At 31.3% G+C, this 17,385-nt stretch overlaps 2 protein-coding genes and 1 long non-coding RNA gene across 4 annotated transcripts; 2 read left to right on the forward strand and 1 right to left on the reverse strand.

Moving 5' to 3' along the window:
* Positions 1-7,319: 7,319 nt before the first annotated feature.
* Positions 7,320-11,839, forward strand: LOC108744650 (nicotinamide riboside kinase 1). 2 transcript variants are annotated; one of them, XM_025974702.1, is made up of 2 exons: positions 7,320-8,639; positions 10,868-11,839. In XM_025974702.1, exon 2 carries the CDS (start codon positions 10,886-10,888, stop codon positions 11,525-11,527), a length of 642 nt encoding a protein of 213 aa, XP_025830487.1. In that variant the 5' UTR covers positions 7,320-8,639; positions 10,868-10,885; the 3' UTR covers positions 11,528-11,839. The 2 variants fall into 2 exon arrangements, with proteins under 2 accessions (XP_025830487.1, XP_018336019.1); XM_018480517.1 differs by lacking the exon at positions 7,320-8,639 and adding an exon at positions 10,384-10,773.
* Positions 11,840-11,919: 80 nt separating this feature from the next.
* LOC108744649 (acyl-protein thioesterase 1) lies at positions 11,920-13,499 on the reverse strand. The gene is made up of 5 exons (XM_018480516.2): positions 13,271-13,499; positions 13,187-13,218; positions 12,956-13,116; positions 12,476-12,702; positions 11,920-12,413 (listed from the first exon to the last, which is right to left on the reverse strand). Exons 1-5 carry the CDS (start codon positions 13,316-13,318, stop codon positions 12,225-12,227), a joined length of 657 nt encoding a protein of 218 aa, XP_018336018.1. The 5' UTR covers positions 13,319-13,499; the 3' UTR covers positions 11,920-12,224.
* Positions 13,500-14,157: 658 nt separating this feature from the next.
* On the forward strand, positions 14,158-16,921 carry LOC108744654. Its single transcript, XR_003231163.1, has 6 exons — positions 14,158-14,249; positions 14,359-14,458; positions 15,251-15,365; positions 15,982-16,218; positions 16,587-16,814; positions 16,883-16,921. It is a non-coding gene; the product is annotated as an uncharacterized LOC108744654 (long non-coding RNA).
* Positions 16,922-17,385: the final 464 nt, after the last annotated feature.

Raw genomic sequence — 17,385 nt, forward strand, 5'->3', positions numbered from 1 at the left:
CACTTGCACGAATGAGTGAGAAAATAAATGCTACACGGTTAGCTCATGCGATCCATGGGCGCCGCCATATTAACCTTGGCTGCTCTGGCGAGCGCCTTTCAGTTTTACCCCTACTCCGCGGCCGGCTGTAATGCCACATGCGATAGATGGACGAAAAAATTTGAGGCGGTGTAATAAATGTTTCACTATAAAAAAAAAAATGGGTGCGTGTACTTATGTACGCGCGTGAGAAGTTATACTTCTTTGGCATCATTAAATAATATTTAGTATTAATTATATTAAATAATGATATTTTAATTTATATCAATAAATAATACATAGGGATAACTAACCTCAATTATATTGGAGCACTTAAAAAAGTATTTTAGCACAATTTTTTCACTAATATTCACAAATAGTAAATAATATTAATCCAAATATTCAATTTAAATCACTACTGAATATATTTTATTGCCACATATATAATTCGCACTTGTATGAAAATAAAACACGTGTTGTGACTGTAAAAACTAAAACCATGTGGATAAATATTATAAATAAATATGAAAACAGTGATCAGAGGCGACAAGCGTACCAACATGCGCGACTAAGAGAGGTTTTATTTCTATTTCGTTGGTAGCTTTTTTCCGAGACTTAATGAATTCGGTTGAGTGGGCAACTTCATCCTGTTAATTTTGTGTTACAGTGATGCGCGCGCATCTTGAAATTTCACTCTCATCAGTTTTTCATAACGCGCCTAAAGAAGTATAACTTCAAAAAAATAAGTTCAATGCGTTGTACTTCGGAAAGAAACGGAGCCGATAGAGCTTATTAGGATAAAAGGGAGAAAATGAGTCGATTTGCAACCTTTGACCTTTAAATGATCGTAGTCATCGTTTCTATTCCGTCGTAAAATAGGTATATCTACTTCGATACTGGATACGTTTATATTTATATCCCATCCGGGTTTTGTTATCCGTTACAAAGAAGAAGGAATTGACACCCGAATAATGGGCATTGTGGTTGGATCCTGCGTTCCCGGAGACGAGGATGCTGGAAGAATTGTTTATGGTAAAAGCTTGTTTGTTACAAATAGCCGATGTAGCTTTCTAAATGAACAAATCTGTTTCCCATTTTTCAAGGTGCCAGTACGAATAAACGACGAGCGCGTATTAAACCATTTGAAATTCATTGCTATCAGTAGCAAATGCTATATATCGACACATTAGTCAATGATTTTGTTCTTAATTTTTTCCGTTACATGAATATGAATACCAATGAGCCCCTCTATTTTCGTGGGTTGCAATCATTGAAACTTAATACATAACAGGCCCTATAGCCCGAATCTTTATTCTACTATGGATTCCGGCCGTGAAAGGCTTTGTTCTTATATTAATACATAATCATAATTCCGTTAATTACGCAGAAGAACGTTCAATTAGTTTTTAGAGTTCCGTACGTCTGAATGAAAAACGGAACCCTTATAGGATCATCTGTCCGTCTGTCACAGTCAATTTGCTCCGAGTCTATTGAACCGATTATGTTGAAATTTAGTACACATGAAGTTCTGTGTCTCAAACACGAACGCATAACGTAAATTTTGAACATGGGGGCCATTTTTGGAGGGCCAATAGGAAATTAAAAAAAAAAATAAGTTTTGCAAACTGTACCGTGTGACATATCAAATGAAAGGGCTTGTTCTAAGGGTTTCAAATACATTTTTTTTATAATTTGAAAATATATAATATTATAATTTCAAAATAGTTTTAAAGTTATTTAAGAAGGAAATAGGCGAAAGTTGATCATCCCCCCCTTACCTCCGAAACTACTGAACTTAAAATTTCGAAAAAAATACAGAAAATAATTCATTACTTATAGATTACAGGAAAATTAATAGGAAGTCCATGGTCTGAATATAACGTGGAAAATCTTTCAACAAAACAATATTGTGTCTACAAATTTACATTTGCAGTTTAAATGTATGGGAGAATATGTTTTTTTTTTTCAATTACAATTTTAAGTTGGTTCTCAAGTTAAGGTTCCGTACGTCCAAATGAAAAACGGAACCCTCGTAGGACCACTCGTGTGTCTGTCTGTCCGTTTTTTGTTACTTGAATACCTATTTCTACCCTACTTCGCAGTAACATCTTACAATGATATGAAAATCAGACAAAGAACGTCTTTTCGTCTTTTTCGTTCAAAATTTAAAGTAAATACATATTGTTGAATGTTTGATGTTTTCAAGTATTTACTTATTTATGTTTGAAGTGTCGTTTGTTATTAAAAAAAAAATAAGTCACCTCTTATATCTGTCCTTACAAATGTTATCAATGCAGCACTTCCTATAATTTTACTAATTTGTGAAGTCACATGTGGTCACAATTGAACAATGTATACTAATAGACTCGTACGAAGTGTAAACTGACCTACTATTGAACTAGATTAAAATGTAGATCATCTATGAATTGTTTATTTTAATGCTTTTCTTTATAAGTACATAAATGATGGAAATATGTAGTTATTAAAACGAAAAAATATATTTTAAATTTTGTGAAAATGGTACCAATTAACATAAGCATCTTGAATAAAACAATAATTAAGCGTATGAATAACTACGTAAATAAATATTACATAGCGCGATTTTTTCAGAACAGTTAAAGGTATGTGTCTAGATAAAACATTCTATGAAGGGGGGCCTGTCTTTAAGTTATAAAGGTTTGAAGGTTTTTACAATTAACCTGGACAAACAGACAAAAAGATTAAAAAAAATTGATGATGATTAGATATTACATACAAGTATATTTATTTGAGATTAACCTGGATAAACAAACAAAAACGTTTAAAAATAATTGATAATCATCAGATATTACATGTAGGTACATTTGTTATGTGCGGATGGTATAGTCAAAGGTCGTCCCGCGAAATGGTTGGTCAATCCCATATTAAAAACGAAAGAAATAATTAGGCTATAGTAAGTTTAGGATGTCCTGTTTTGAAAAATCTTAGAATATACCTATTTTATGGTTTTAAGGAGTTACATATTGACGTTTGTCTAAAAAACCGCTCGCGCATCCACCACTTGTGGTTACCATTAGAAGCGTCCACACGTGACTTATAACGACAACTAGCCGTCCCCACGTATGGTCAACAAAAGACGCTTTAGGCTGCTGCAAATTTTGATGCAAAAAGTAACGCATTTGGACAATTTTTAACGGAGTTATAGCGGTTTAAACATTTAATTCTTTACAAAAACAATGAAATAATAGATAAATTTTTCTTTTCTCCGAAAAGATAGTTTAACCGATTCAGATAAGTTACGAATCGATTAAATTATCAATTTTAAATTTTTAATAATTATTTTGAATTATTTAAAAATTTCCGCGAATTTTGAGTCTTCTTTGCCATTGGGCGCGCAGAACTTTTGTCATTAATACTTTTTTTGCAAAATGGCATTGTGAAAAACTTTTATTGAAACTTTTTTCCATATCTTTCAATATTTGATGGCGACCACAGTTGATCGAATAATTTCTAGTAGGAATATTCAATTCGAATTATATTTGCACTGTTATATTAAAAACATATCACAGTTTAGTTATTACTGTTTTTTTTAGCTATCGCATCAACCATTGTTCATGTGTATATATATATATATATGTTTTTTGTTATGTACATCTACACTGTTTCGTTAATCGAGGAGAATTGAAATAGTTTCTGTAATAGCAGAACAAATTACATATAATATATTTATGTGTAACCTCCGTTCCCATTTATTGTATCTATAATAAATGCTTACGCATACAATACATACATGTATTCTAAGTATCTACCCCGTGTACAATGTACATCCATTTGTACTTCGCTTCGTAAATATGTAAATCCATCAGGCAGTACTGTTTCGAAGGACACGTTCTTGAAATAAGCAATTACGTATTGATTTGCAGTAAAACCTTATTATTTCCAATAAAATCCTAAAATCCCGTCTTATTGTTACGCCAATTCAGTTAGAACCTAGATGCTTACAATTGAGCCTTATCATTCGAAAGGAAACAAACGAGAGCGTATAGATTCGGGGGGAGATATTTATTTAATGAGAATTTGTAGAATAACAAAGGCAATAAATTAACGTTATTGGAAAATGTGTGAAGATAAATATAAATATGTATTAAGGTTCTTATTAATTGTAAGTCATCAAACAATTTCTAAATAATTTTCCAACATTTAAATCAGGAACCCTAATAGGAGTCAAAGGTATTCTATGCACTAAGTGTAGGTAGGTGAGACTACCCGTTCACCAGAATTATAAGCCGGCGGGAATGAAACAGTAAAAAAAATTTTTAATCTATCACAATTGTTATATATTTATAAACAATTGTTTTGTTTCTCGGCTTTTCACGCCTTAACTACTTAACCGATCATCACGAAATTGTGTAGAAACATTGTTAGGGGTACAGAAAAGCATATAGGGTACCTTTCATCCAGAAAAAATATTGTTCCCGAGGGATAAAAAAAAATAGTTTTTTATGCTCGATTTCACACCTTAATTATTCAATCGATAATCATGAAATTTTGTAGACACATTGTTAGGGGTAGATACAGAAAAGGGCCAGGGTGCCTTTTATCTAGAAGAAAAAAATATTGTTCCCGAGGGATAAAAAAATAGTTTTTTTATGTTCGATTTCACGCCTTAATTACTCAATCGATAATCGTGAAATTTTGTAGACTCATTGTCAAGGGTAGATACAGAAAAGGGCCAGGGTGCCTTTTATCTAGAAAAAAAAATATTGTTCCCGAGGGATAAAAAAAAATAGTTTTTTATGCTCGATTTCACACCTTAATTATTCAATCGATAATCATGAAATTTTGTAGACACATTGTTAGGGGTAGATACAGAAAAGGGCCAGGGTGCCTTTTATCTAGAAGAAAAAAATTTGTTCCCNAATTGCAGTCATTACACTCCTCTGCCATTTGGTGCAAGTATTCAATTGTTTCTGCTGAACACAACTCCCATTCTTCCCTCACATACTAATATCTCTGTCACAAAGGACTGAAATAACGGTAACGGCTTGTAAAAAAATATTACGTACTCCAGGACAACGCTCTACCAAGAACAAAGACACTACCACCCCATCATTGTTATTATTCTATCCATATGCCAGCTCAACCTTTCTATAACAAAAACTTTACGCTGACAATTAAAGTAGGTCCTTTACAAACAAATTACTTAATCTGATTACCTAAGGGACGTAGGAAATGTGAAACAGAATTCAAAACGTGAATATACACACAAACAAAATTAAATTACAATAGAGCTTGGTTATAGCGTCACCTGAGAGTACCGGTGAGATTTTGACGTAATGTTTCGACATTAGGCAATTTTTGAAACATATTTTGCACTATGTGGTCCATATAATAATAACAGTAAATGCCGCAAAGAAAAGCAAGTGGGAATTGGCGACTTTTCACTTTGCCTACCAAGATGATGACATCTGGCAATAAGACGACCGTTTCATAGATTTACAGCAATAAAAATTATGATGACCGATAAATTTGCAGGACTATTACGAACTGACGTTATATCAGAATTGTCGTTACAACCGATGCGGTACAGTCAAGTTAGACTGCAAATGAATCAAGTTCGTTCGTAGTTCAGTTTCTGTTTTATGTGGTCATCAGTAAACTTTTACATCAATGCGAGCGAAGCCGAGGGTAAAACCTATCATAAAACATTGTACAGATATTGTCAAAGGGACACAAAAGGACATAGGGTACGTTTTATCCAGAAAAAGAATACTGTTCCCGAGAGATAAAAAAAATAGTTTTATGTGATCGTCGATGATGATCCATACGTATTTAGGACATTAACGTGAGCGAAGGAATGGGTAAAACCTATCATGAAATTTTGTACACAAGTTGTCAAGGGTACAGAGAAGGCCATAGGGTACCTATTATTCAGAAAAATAACCCTGTTCCCGTGGTACAGAACAATTAGTTTTATGTGGTCGTTGATGATCTTTTATACGTATTTAGGATATCAACGCGAGAGAAGCCGCGGGTAAAACCTATCATAAAACATTGTACATATATTGTCAAGGGGACACAAAAGGACATAGGGTACCTTTTATCCAGAAAAATAATACTGTTCCCGAGAGATAAAAAAAATAGTTTTTGTGTTCGATTTCACGCCTTAATAACTCAATCGATAATCATGAAATTTTGTAGACACATTGTCAGGGAGGATACAGAAAAGGCCGAGGGTGCCTTTTATCTAGAAGAAAAAATATTGTTCCCGAGAGATAAAAAAAATAGTTTTTGTGTTCGATTTCACACCTTAATTATTCAATCGATAATCATGAAATTTTGTAGACACATTGTCAGGGGTGGATACAGAAAAGGACTAGGGTAGCGTTTATCTAGAAGAAACAATGTTAAACAAATATTCTTGTGGTCGTCGATGATCTTTGACATATATTTGAGACATCAACGTGAGCATGAAAGAATTGCAATAAATAATATGGGGGAATCTGAAACTTCAGTATAATAATTTATTTATTAATTTTATTATTTGTTTATTCATGTATGTGTATTTACGGGAATGATCACTTAAACTATAAATTATAATAATCGCTGACCAAAATTAGTACATTAAGGAATAGTTACAATTAACTAATTATTCATTTTATAAGTACATAAATGATGGAAATATGTAGTTATTAAAACGAAAAAATATATTTTAAATTTTGTGAAAATGGTACCAATTAACATAAGCATCTTGAATAAAANCCTTTAAATGCAACTTTTCAAACAATTTTTAGCACAAAGTGATTAAACAAATTGTTCACAAAAGTGAATTTCAACCACTTGAAGCAATGATGTTAACAGTTTCGAGTTCACAATAACTGATAAGGGGGAAGATCTTGTATTAGATATAAATGAAATTATGAGTGCTGTTAGTACAGGGCAAAGTAGTATTAGGTAGTTAGTATGAGCAATTTCTTATGCTGGAGTGTACAATGTGTTGCATACGTATTTACAAACAATTCCTTTAATTTTATTTTTTTAAACAATTTTTAACAAAGAAAGTGATTAAACAAATTGTTCACAAAAGTGAATTTCGACCACTTGAAGCAATGGTGTTAACAGTTTTGAGCTCACAATGACTGTTAAGGGGGAAGATCTTGTATTAGATATAAATGAAATTATGAGTGCTGTTAGTATAGGGCAAAGTAGTATTAAGTAGTTAGTATGAGCAATTTCTTATGCTGGAGTGTACGATGTGTTGCATACCTATTCACAAACAATTCCTTCAAATTTAATATTTCAAACAATTTTAACACAAACCAAGTGATTAAACAAATTGTTCACAAAAGTAAATTTAGACCACTCGAAGCAATGGTACTAACAGTTTCGAACTCACAGTGACTAATGGGGGGAAGAACTTGTATGTATAGTGTACATTCGATTTAGTGTAAGAGATGAGCTGATTTTGGATGAATCAGTCTGTCATGCACGAATTTTATCAGTACTAACTTAGTCTGAGGCATCTATTTATTAGTATGTATCGTTCGTTCAATAAGAATGATTTGTCTTTATTCAATCAATCTGTATGTTCCATTTAATTTTTATTGTAATTTGTTATAGTCTTGTTAGTCCAAGGGAATTAAATGGAAATCTTTCCCCGTATTTTATTATTTTAAAATTGAATAGGTACTACTACGTTTTCTATTAAAATAGTCAGTCATTAAAACGAGTTTATACAGGGTGGATAAAAAAATACGAAATATGCTAATTGCGTCCCAATAGTGATTGTAATTGAAAAATTTTTCGAAGAAAACTTGCTCCCAATGTACTGTACAGTGTTCGAAAATGAAAAAAAAAACAGTTTCGTTTAAATGACAGGCCAATGTAATATGGGACTAATCGAAAAAAGTTATGTCAAAAAATATATAGCCCAGGTATTTGCATAGCTTCATATTTTGGCATTCTGAATAATTTTTCAATTGGATCCATCTTTTATATGGCTGGCGTTTAAATGAAACCTTATTTCAATGTTCGAACACTGTATAGTATAGTAAATCAAATTTTTATGCTGCAGACGATCTTGCATTCAGAGAATATTGCGTACTTTTCGAGACACCATGTATACTCGCCATGTTTCCGATTTGGTCAAAAAAACAAAAACAGTATCTTTTTGGTCAATAACTTACTGAACCGACTAGACGTAAATCGCGATTTTGAACCCATTAGTTCCCATGAGCACGCCATACCCACTTTGAATCAATCACCGAACAAATAAAATTTGCTCTCTAAAAGCTAGTTGATATAATATCAAATCATTGGCTGCATATCATTATCTATTGATAGTGCTGTAGTACATTATTAAGTTTTTAGTCGGTAATTTATGGAAACCTACGACGTCGAATTTATTAGTTCTCATCAGCACTCAGTCAGTCAGTCTGAAACGCTACTGTTTACAGTAAATATCAATAAATGACGATTTACATATGTGTATACTGCCATGACTTGACAGTAAATATAACGAAGGAATTAATTTTTACCTTTTTTTTTTCAGATGCATAGACCAATGGTTTGAGGTGAATCGTTCATGCCCCGAACATCCAGGTGATTAGCAAAGTTTGATCGGAGGTCAATCTTGTACAAATGTAAATATATATATTTTAGATTGTACAGTAGGAAACAATCTGTACTTTATAATTAAGAGACTAATGGGTTCTCACGATCCCACGGGAACCACTGTTAATTATTTAAGTGAATAGTTACCTTTACTTGTGGTATATTTATTAAGTGATAATATGATTAAGGGTTCGATAGGTTTGTCAAACAGCAGCTGCATCAATCGGTAATAGAATTGATTTTTTTTCTGTTTTCGGTCTACGTTCAAAGTCAGTTTTTATTATTGCGACGAGAAAGTGAACTTTTATTTTCAATTTCTATAATATAAGTATGCATACATATATCACATATCAGTTCTGTTGGAGTTATACATATACATAATTGCAATTTATCTACATAATACTAATGCGCTTTAATTGTTTACACCCCCATTCTAATATTAACTAATTATAATGTGGTTTATAAATTTTGTTTGTGTTGAAGCGTTGCAACTGTTGAGTAACACTAAGATGTCATAAAAATTGCAAATATAAATATTTGAAGTATGGTTTTGGTTTGCTTAAATGGCGAAAAGGCAATGAACTATACGCGCACTCATACATAAATACATATTTTAAGCTAATCATTGAGTTCGTTATTAAAATACCCGCTATTAACTTAATACGGATAGGGAATAAAATAATAAATTAAGAATGAGGTTCTTTAAAGCAGTTAATTTACTTCTAATAATAAAATGTCAAATATGCCAAAGCTTCAATATTTTTGTTTTATTTGCTTTTTGATTCCTATTCCTTCCTTGAAAAATACTGAGACTCCACCACTGAGTTGCTTAATACATGTATATCACGTTTGTAAATGGTTAAATTTTCGTTTTAAGAAATTAATGTTCGTGGTTTATACCAAAGTAATTGACCAGTATTTTAGAGATGGTAAAGGACTAAAAAGCTAAGGCTTTCACGGCCACTGTTATCAGAATGGTGCTCCAAATGCCTAATGGCCATTGTCTAAAATTGATTTATTCGGTAAGAACACCGTTAAGGTCGTTTACTCAACGTTTTGCCAACAGCTGTGGTTCTGGAGTTCTTAATACAATAAAAAGACGCCCTTGCTACGTTCACTGAGTCAATCAACCACACTTGTTAGCGAATAAATAACTCCATCGGTGTTCTCATAATCCTAGACTACAAATATTAAAATATTGTTACGTGGGGGTACCTAATTTGTCTATTTATTTATGAAAATAGCAAGCGGTAGGGTAAAATTGAGTACCTTTAGAACACCTAAAGTTATTAAACTTAGTTTGTTGAATTCTTTTATTTATAATTGCATTTAAAGTAAAAAGAATTCAGTCACTATAAAAAAGAATTATTACATGTAATTAATTTTACTGGCTTGACTGCTCCATTTGTGTCAGGATCTGCTACTGCCCCCCGATAAAGCTTTAGTATCTACTAAGGGGCGGTACCACTGTAAACTAGTAGATCAATGAAGGTTTTCATATTAATCTGATTTTATTAGTAAATTAATTTAATCAAAAAATTGTGGTTTCTATAATATCGATTGATTATTTATTCATCATTTTGTAACTGGCAAAATGATGCCTAAAGCTGCTTAGTATTTTCACAACATAATTTTTGTACGTCATTGTTAAGTTTTTCAAATGATAAGCCTAAAGAATATTTTCGTCATTTTTAAATTTTAAGAAGCAAAAGTAAAGTAAAGTAGAATGTTTATTATTACATTTAGTAAAGGAACGTATCGTAATAATGTTTAAAATGTTTTTCTTATTTTATTTTCCGTTGATCACCCTATATATTTCGTATTATTAGCCAAACAATTTACTCAAATTTGCGCATAAAAAGAAGCTAACGCAAAATGTAATGTTTGTCTATGGTGCATATGATATACACACGTGTTTGTTTAAACAATTATCCGATTAAGTACCAGACAAGGAACGTGTTTATGAGTATTAAGATGATTTGTATCAACGTTTATTTACAAAAGAAAAACTCGTGACGACAGATATTTAAGCAATTTGGTAAAAATGAGGTTAAAACGAAAACAGTATAAACATGTTTTGCAAAGTTGAACATTACTTAAAAAGTTAAACAAATGGTTAAGGATTAAGCATTATAAAATTGGTTACTGTATTGAAGTTTAGAGGTGCTTAAACTCATTCCTTTTTAGTTTAAATTTATCAGCATGATAAGTATTACATAATCAGATGTATTATCATCATATCCTCGTTTTTTCGCAGATTAGTATTTTAATTGAGATGTGTGAAAAGTGGTTAATAATTGGTATAAGTGGAACAACATGCGGTGGAAAGACAACTTTGGCAAATAATTTACACGATAAATTTCCGATCCATTCAAAAGTCATATCGCAGGACGATTATTTTTTTGAAGCAGATGATCCAAGATTGGAAGATATACCTGACTTAAAGCATAAAAATTTTGATAGCCTTGGAAGTCTGGACATGGAAAAAATGTTAAAGGACATCAACATTATGGTACAAAAGAGAAAGGGAGATTTTATTCTTAATAAATTCAATGGTGAGACAACTTTGAGTAGTAAACATATTGTAGAAACCATTAGAGAAAAATTAACCAGTAATAATATTAGTATACTAATCATTGAAGGTTTCTGTATTTTTAATTATCGTCCTGTAGCTGATCTTTGTGATTTGAAATATTATATTTCATTGACCAAAGATGAATGTTACAGCAGACGTATGAAACGATCTTATATACCTCCTGATGTCCCAGGTTATTTTGAAAAGTACGTTTGGCCTCAGCATCTTCAACAAAAGAAAGATGTTGAAGAAAATATTCCAAATGTTACCTGGTTTGATGAACATTCTGAAAATAAATTGGACAAAATTATGTCCGATATCCTGAATGTCATTCAGATATAAAACAAAAATATACACATACAGTAAAAAAGGTGGTTACAGTTCACTAGTACCTTGCTTCTGTTTAAGAAGAAAATTTTGTATATAAAAATTAATATATTACAAAAATACTGGGCTTGATGTAAGAAAATTATTAGGCAAATAATGTTAATTACTTACTCAATCTTGCAATAAATAAATATGTGTTTATAAGGATGTAAGTTTCTCAAAAAATATAGTTTGATATACATTAATCCATTAAAATTTTCGTGTTATGATCAATAGTAAACCAACACTGTAGTCAGAATCTCTTTAGATAGAATAACTTTACACAAACGATTTTCATTTTATTTTTATTTTGCCTTTCAAAACATCCTGCTACATATAAGTAATAAGAAAAAATCAAAACACCAATATTTTATTGTTAGGCTTTATTTACTCAGTAACTGATACAAAAAATAATACAACTACAGTATGAGACAATTATTTATTGCTCAATTTAATTGTATATTGTTATGATTCCAACAAAAAAGGAGGTCGTTAATAGTACCTTTTAATACTTTTAAAACTTGTTCCTTAAATTGTAATAATATTTCAACATTTTTATCCTAGGAATGTAAATAAAGGAATAAAATAAATACAATTTGACTAAACACATGCTCAAGAGGTAAAAGGAGCCGCAGATTCTAGGATCCTTTTTTTTTCTGAAATGAATTAAGTTTTACATATTAGGTAAATGTTTGCTAACAAACACTTTCATATCTTGGAGCTCTTCATCAGACGAAGTATGCATTAGACCTTTGTATGTTTTAAATTCTGGAGATTTAAGTAATGTTTTTAAAAGAGATGCTGTCATCTGACCCCATTTATAAGGAACGACAGGATCACAGTCACCATGACATTGAAGCACCTACAAAATTTGCAAGAAAAAAATTATATCATAAAAAAAGAAACAACAGGGTAAATGCTTACTGGTATTTCTGGAGGACATCTTTGTTCTGCTGGAAATGTTTTACGTAAAGGCAACCAGCAGGATAAAGCAATAACACCTGCCAATTTTGAAGGATAAGTGAGTGCAGAGTAAAGTGCCAATCCACCCCCTTGTGAAAATCCTCCCAGCAATATTCTATCAGCAGGAATGCCCCCCTTTACCTCATTTTCTATCATTGCATGAATGTTGCTAGCTGCCTGACGTATTCCTTGATAACAAATTTGATAATCCTCTTATTTTTCATAAACAGCAATATATGTAATTTCCACTTGATAAGTTAACAGTTTAATGTGAAAAAAGCAAACATGCAATAGTCTTGGATTTTATCAGACCTAGCAACTGTTGCATAAATATTTTTATAAACAACTTATGTTTACATATAAAGTTAGCTACAGTACATGCTGAAATGTATTGGAAAACATATACTTCAAAACTATACTAGCCAGTTTTTGGTTCTTTACCTTCTTCATCTTCGGAACCAGAAGCATCTAATGTAATCAAGTCAAACCAGCTAGGCATTCGAAAACCAGCGTTTAAAGTAACTGGCATGGTAGGAGCTGTTGGACACACCACTTTTACGTGAGGCTGACGAATAGCAGCCATTGCACTTGCCCATCCTTGCCTTAAATAAATGAGGTTAAAATAGTTCAAAAGGAAGAATTACTCTTATTTTATGCATTCTAGTTACATACCCTGTATCCCCCAATCCATGAAGAAAAATTAACTGAAAAATTATAAAAATGAAATATATTATTGACAGTTAAAAAGGCACTTACAGTAGCAGAATGTTTTGCGGTAGCACTTATTACTACCGGAGCTGACATATCAAGAAGATGGAAAAGTAATTCGTTATTAAACCGTTCAACAGTAATGATAATAACAATATTAGTAAACTTAGAAATCTAACTTAAAACCACTTTCAAATTATAAAAATTCAGAATTGAATTGACCGTATTAATTACCATAAACGTTACTTTTTACCATATTTTACTTTACTAAAAATTGACGTCATTATGCATTGAAACAACCATAGATTCTATCGGTTAAGTTTTGGTTAAATTTTATTTAAAAGTATTAACAAGTTCTTATTTTACATTATTAAAATGCTGATATTTACACAAACGAAATGAAATACTGTATTGAACAATGCAATAACAATTTTTTTTAATTAAAAGCATGGACCCCGGTAGTTTGGACACTATTGCAGTGAAGTTCTATTATTAGACGTTTTTGGGACTTAATCATATCTATGGTCCTAGTAGACTAATATAATACAAAAATAATATCTCTTCCACAATATAGTAAAATGGTTAAGGTTAGATAATTTGGTGGGTTTCGTAAGTAATTAAAATTCTTGTGTAAAAATTTCTGCTTGAAGTCATGGAATAGTCGAAATCTGATTAATTAAGCTATACAGCTGATTACAATATGCACATTGTTTTTTCGGAGTGCTTATTATTTATAGTATCTCCCCAGAATGTTAAGCACACGCGGTTTCAAAATATAGCTTGATTTTGCTAGATTCGGCTTAAATTATCAATGTTTGATTTTTTATAATATTATAACGTGGGTAAAGTCATTTTCTTTTCAGAAAATGGTACAGTATATCAAGCAATTAGTGCTGTTTTGGGACCTCTTCTTATCAATGTGTTTTATGGGAAGGGTCCAGAATGAAGTGTGGAGGTAGGAACGATTGTATGATGAAAAAGAAAGCTCTGTGACTGGTATAGAAACACAAACAAATTGGATCAAAAGGTAAGGTTGTTTGTCAAATAATTAGACCAATTGTTAGCTGTTTATTATATCTTATTAATTTAGTAGCGTACTTAATCTGTGTTTAATCTATTTTGGTTGTTTTTTCTAGCTCAGTTTCAGTTGTGAATAAGAAGAGCAATTGAATTTACTTCGCTTTTATTGGTATGATGGTATCCTTCTTGTGAAACTTCTTTACCTTGGGACATTATGTAAGTGAGAATACATAGACCAAGAAAAGATTCATTTAATATCAGAAAAAAACATTCATAATTCTTTACTATAAGTATGTTCATGCTAGAAAATGAAAAAAAGTTCTATAGAATGAAGTAAAGAAAATATTAATAATACCTAAAATTTCACATAAAACAGTTTTATTTATTTCTTGTTTGTTTATTTGGCTAACAGGCTCTAAACCTTTTAAAACAAAATAAATGTAACATATATTATGGTAGGTATGATATGTGGATTTTCTGATTTTAAGTGTTGAACGTTTATGCTTATTAACCAACGATTCATATTCACAGTTTGAATATGTGCTATTAGTAGTCAATTCAGTATAAATTTATATTTTGTTTATTTATCATTGTATAACGTTTTTATGCACTTTTAATTTAAAATTAAACAATTTGATGAAACGGTAACTATCAAAAAGACAGCAATAATTATTTAGATTATAAATTTGGTCTTCTGTTCATTTGGAATAGGTGCTTGTGTTGAATTTACTGTGACTTTAATGCAAAAAAAAATTAAATAAACCTTAGTGTAGTAACAGTATAAATATCTGTAGAACATTGCAGAATTAGTAATCTGTGAGTTGACAAAAGCTTGTTGTGAATGTTTATAAATCAATTAAAAACGATATATTATAACCTGTCAACTGTTGCATACCAAATCACTACAAAGGAACTCACTTGTTCATAACTTTTCCTCGGTCTATTATCACATTTTTTGCTTTTGAGTCTTAAGTTACATGTTTAAATATTGTTTTAATTGTTTAACAGGAATATTACACAAACATTGGACATGATGTGCAGTTAGTTTGTGATTGTAGTAGTCCACACTGCATCCCAGTATGGAGCAGTATCCTTTTATTCGCTGGAAGCAGAAACAATAAGGGTAATTGCAAAACTTTTAATTTAGAAGATAAAATGAAAAGGCTTGGCAAACTGATAATTATTTTACGTAATGATTGCTAATTTTATTCCGAAACACTTTGTTTATCATTGTAACAGGACTGTTTGTCAAAAAAGAAAAACAATTCCCAATACATATTTCAGGTAATTCATCATCATTTTAATGATATTACTAATTGTTGTTCATTAAGAAACGTTTCAGAGAATAGAAAGGAAGCTTTTGTGTAATTTAGGAGATTTATTATAGATACTTTTTAACTTTTGCAATAAAAGATGGAGTGTGAATAATTTATAATTTCAGATGCAACTAACTTTTTCGTTAGAAAGTAAATGTTTTTTTTTTTCAAAAATTTCCTAGTTCATTTTGTAATAAAATAAAATAATATTTTTGCATTTTTATATGCGCGAATAGTGGTTTTAAATGTTACAATTTAACATAGTAGCTGTTAATTTTGTTAATCGGTAGTGGTACATTGGGTATCTACTTTTTTTATTTGCACCAATCTGTAACTTTATCATCACATCGTCACATTAAACTATTTGTGATTTACATGCCTTAAAAATAGTAATTAATTAATTTAACTTCTCTTTTTCTATAGATTGTCCAACAAAAGAGAAGGAATTGCAGTTAATTTTGATGCTACTGAAGTAATGTATACTTTTGATGTCATCACTTTGCAACATTATGGAGTTAATTTTGAACTTTCGAGGAGGAGGCAACTGGAAATTAGTTTAGAAAGGACTGAAACAACAGGTTGTCTGCAGTGGTTTTCCTGTTGGATTTGGCTTGCCCATTACACTTGGAGACTTTAAAATACTACTTCCTGCAGTTAAAGGTGAGAATGCATGACGTCATATTAGTTGCTCTTTATGTGTTAATAATAACCAATTATCTTTTGTACAGTGTAAATTGAGGTTAACGTGTATCTACGGTATTTAATTTTTTTAAAAATCTATTGAGATCATCGACGTATACTACTATATTATTATATGTCTATGGTTGAGAGTATAAATTGACGTATTATCGTGCATCTATGACTATCCATATTTATGTCATGATCTATGGTCATGGTGTCAATAACATTTGTCGCCATTTTATTATGATTCAGCAATTTTACTTGCTTTTTGGTGCTTATTTTTGGGTGTGTTTAATTCTTTCCTTACTTAATAGTGTAATTAATATACTTTTTGTCCATCTCTGCAGATTATCGAACAAATGAGTTCAGTTTGGCTGTACTGAAACGGCCAATGTCTACATGGGTGTTTTCTCTTCTGGTCTTGGTTTTGATTTGCTATTTGTATCTTCACCTTGCAACCTATGCAGTTAACTGGAGACTTATTTGAACAGCAGACTTTCTGCCGTGGTATTCTGGATTTGGTTTGCTTTTTACACCTGCAAACATTGAGAGGTAGCAGTCTACAGTTAATTAAGGTGAGAAACTTGATAATAGTTAATTTTAATTGCTCTTTATTAATCTATTACTACCGTATCTGTTTCAGATCGACGCTGGAGAAGACAAAGATGACCCCGTAGTTGAAATAGTTCTTTATCTTGCATGCTCCATCTAGTAAAATTCATTAAGTTGATTTTATTCAAATTAATTTTTTATTTTGCATGTTTTTTTGTAGTTATTTGTAGTTAATTTGAATTAGTTTTTATTTTGCATGCTTATTTTTGTTCACTTTATTTGAAGTAATTGTTGATTGTAGATGTTTTTATTTTTTTTGTATGTAGTAGTAGTGTAGTAGTAGAAATAACACGTTTAGTAGTTGTAGTATAGTCTAACGTTGCTTACCTCTTCGCTTAGCTTACTGCATATTCTTCCTAATTTGCTTTGCATTTACCCTACGAGTTCTACATGATTCAACGTTTCGTTATCGTGTGTGTTTCTTCTCACCCTTGTGGAATTAGGGAGGGCCTCCCCGAACGACTTCCCTTGGGCTTAGCTATTTAGTTGATCTTAAAAGTGTCTTATACACTTTTCGCGAGTCTACTCTAGCGT

This window comes from Agrilus planipennis, unplaced genomic scaffold (assembly GCF_000699045.2).
Source record: "Agrilus planipennis isolate EAB-ADULT unplaced genomic scaffold, Apla_2.0 scaffold16, whole genome shotgun sequence".
Lineage (NCBI taxonomy): Eukaryota > Metazoa > Arthropoda > Insecta > Coleoptera > Buprestidae > Agrilus > Agrilus planipennis.

Excerpts from the sequence above, each read along its gene's own strand:
- LOC108744650 (XM_025974702.1), top strand. The coding sequence starts at position 10,886 with ATGTGTGAAAAGTGGTTAATAATTGGTATAAGTGGAACAACATGCGGT.
- LOC108744649 (XM_018480516.2), bottom strand. The coding sequence starts at position 13,318 with ATGTCAGCTCCGGTAGTAATAAGTGCTACCGCAAAACATTCTGCTACT. Across the intron at positions 13,117-13,186 it reads CATGGATTGGGGGATACAGG|GCAAGGATGGGCAAGTGCAA; the intron begins GTATGTAACTAG and ends CATTTATTTAAG. Across the intron at positions 12,414-12,475 it reads GATGTCCTCCAGAAATACCA|GTGCTTCAATGTCATGGTGA; the intron begins GTAAGCATTTAC and ends CAAATTTTGTAG.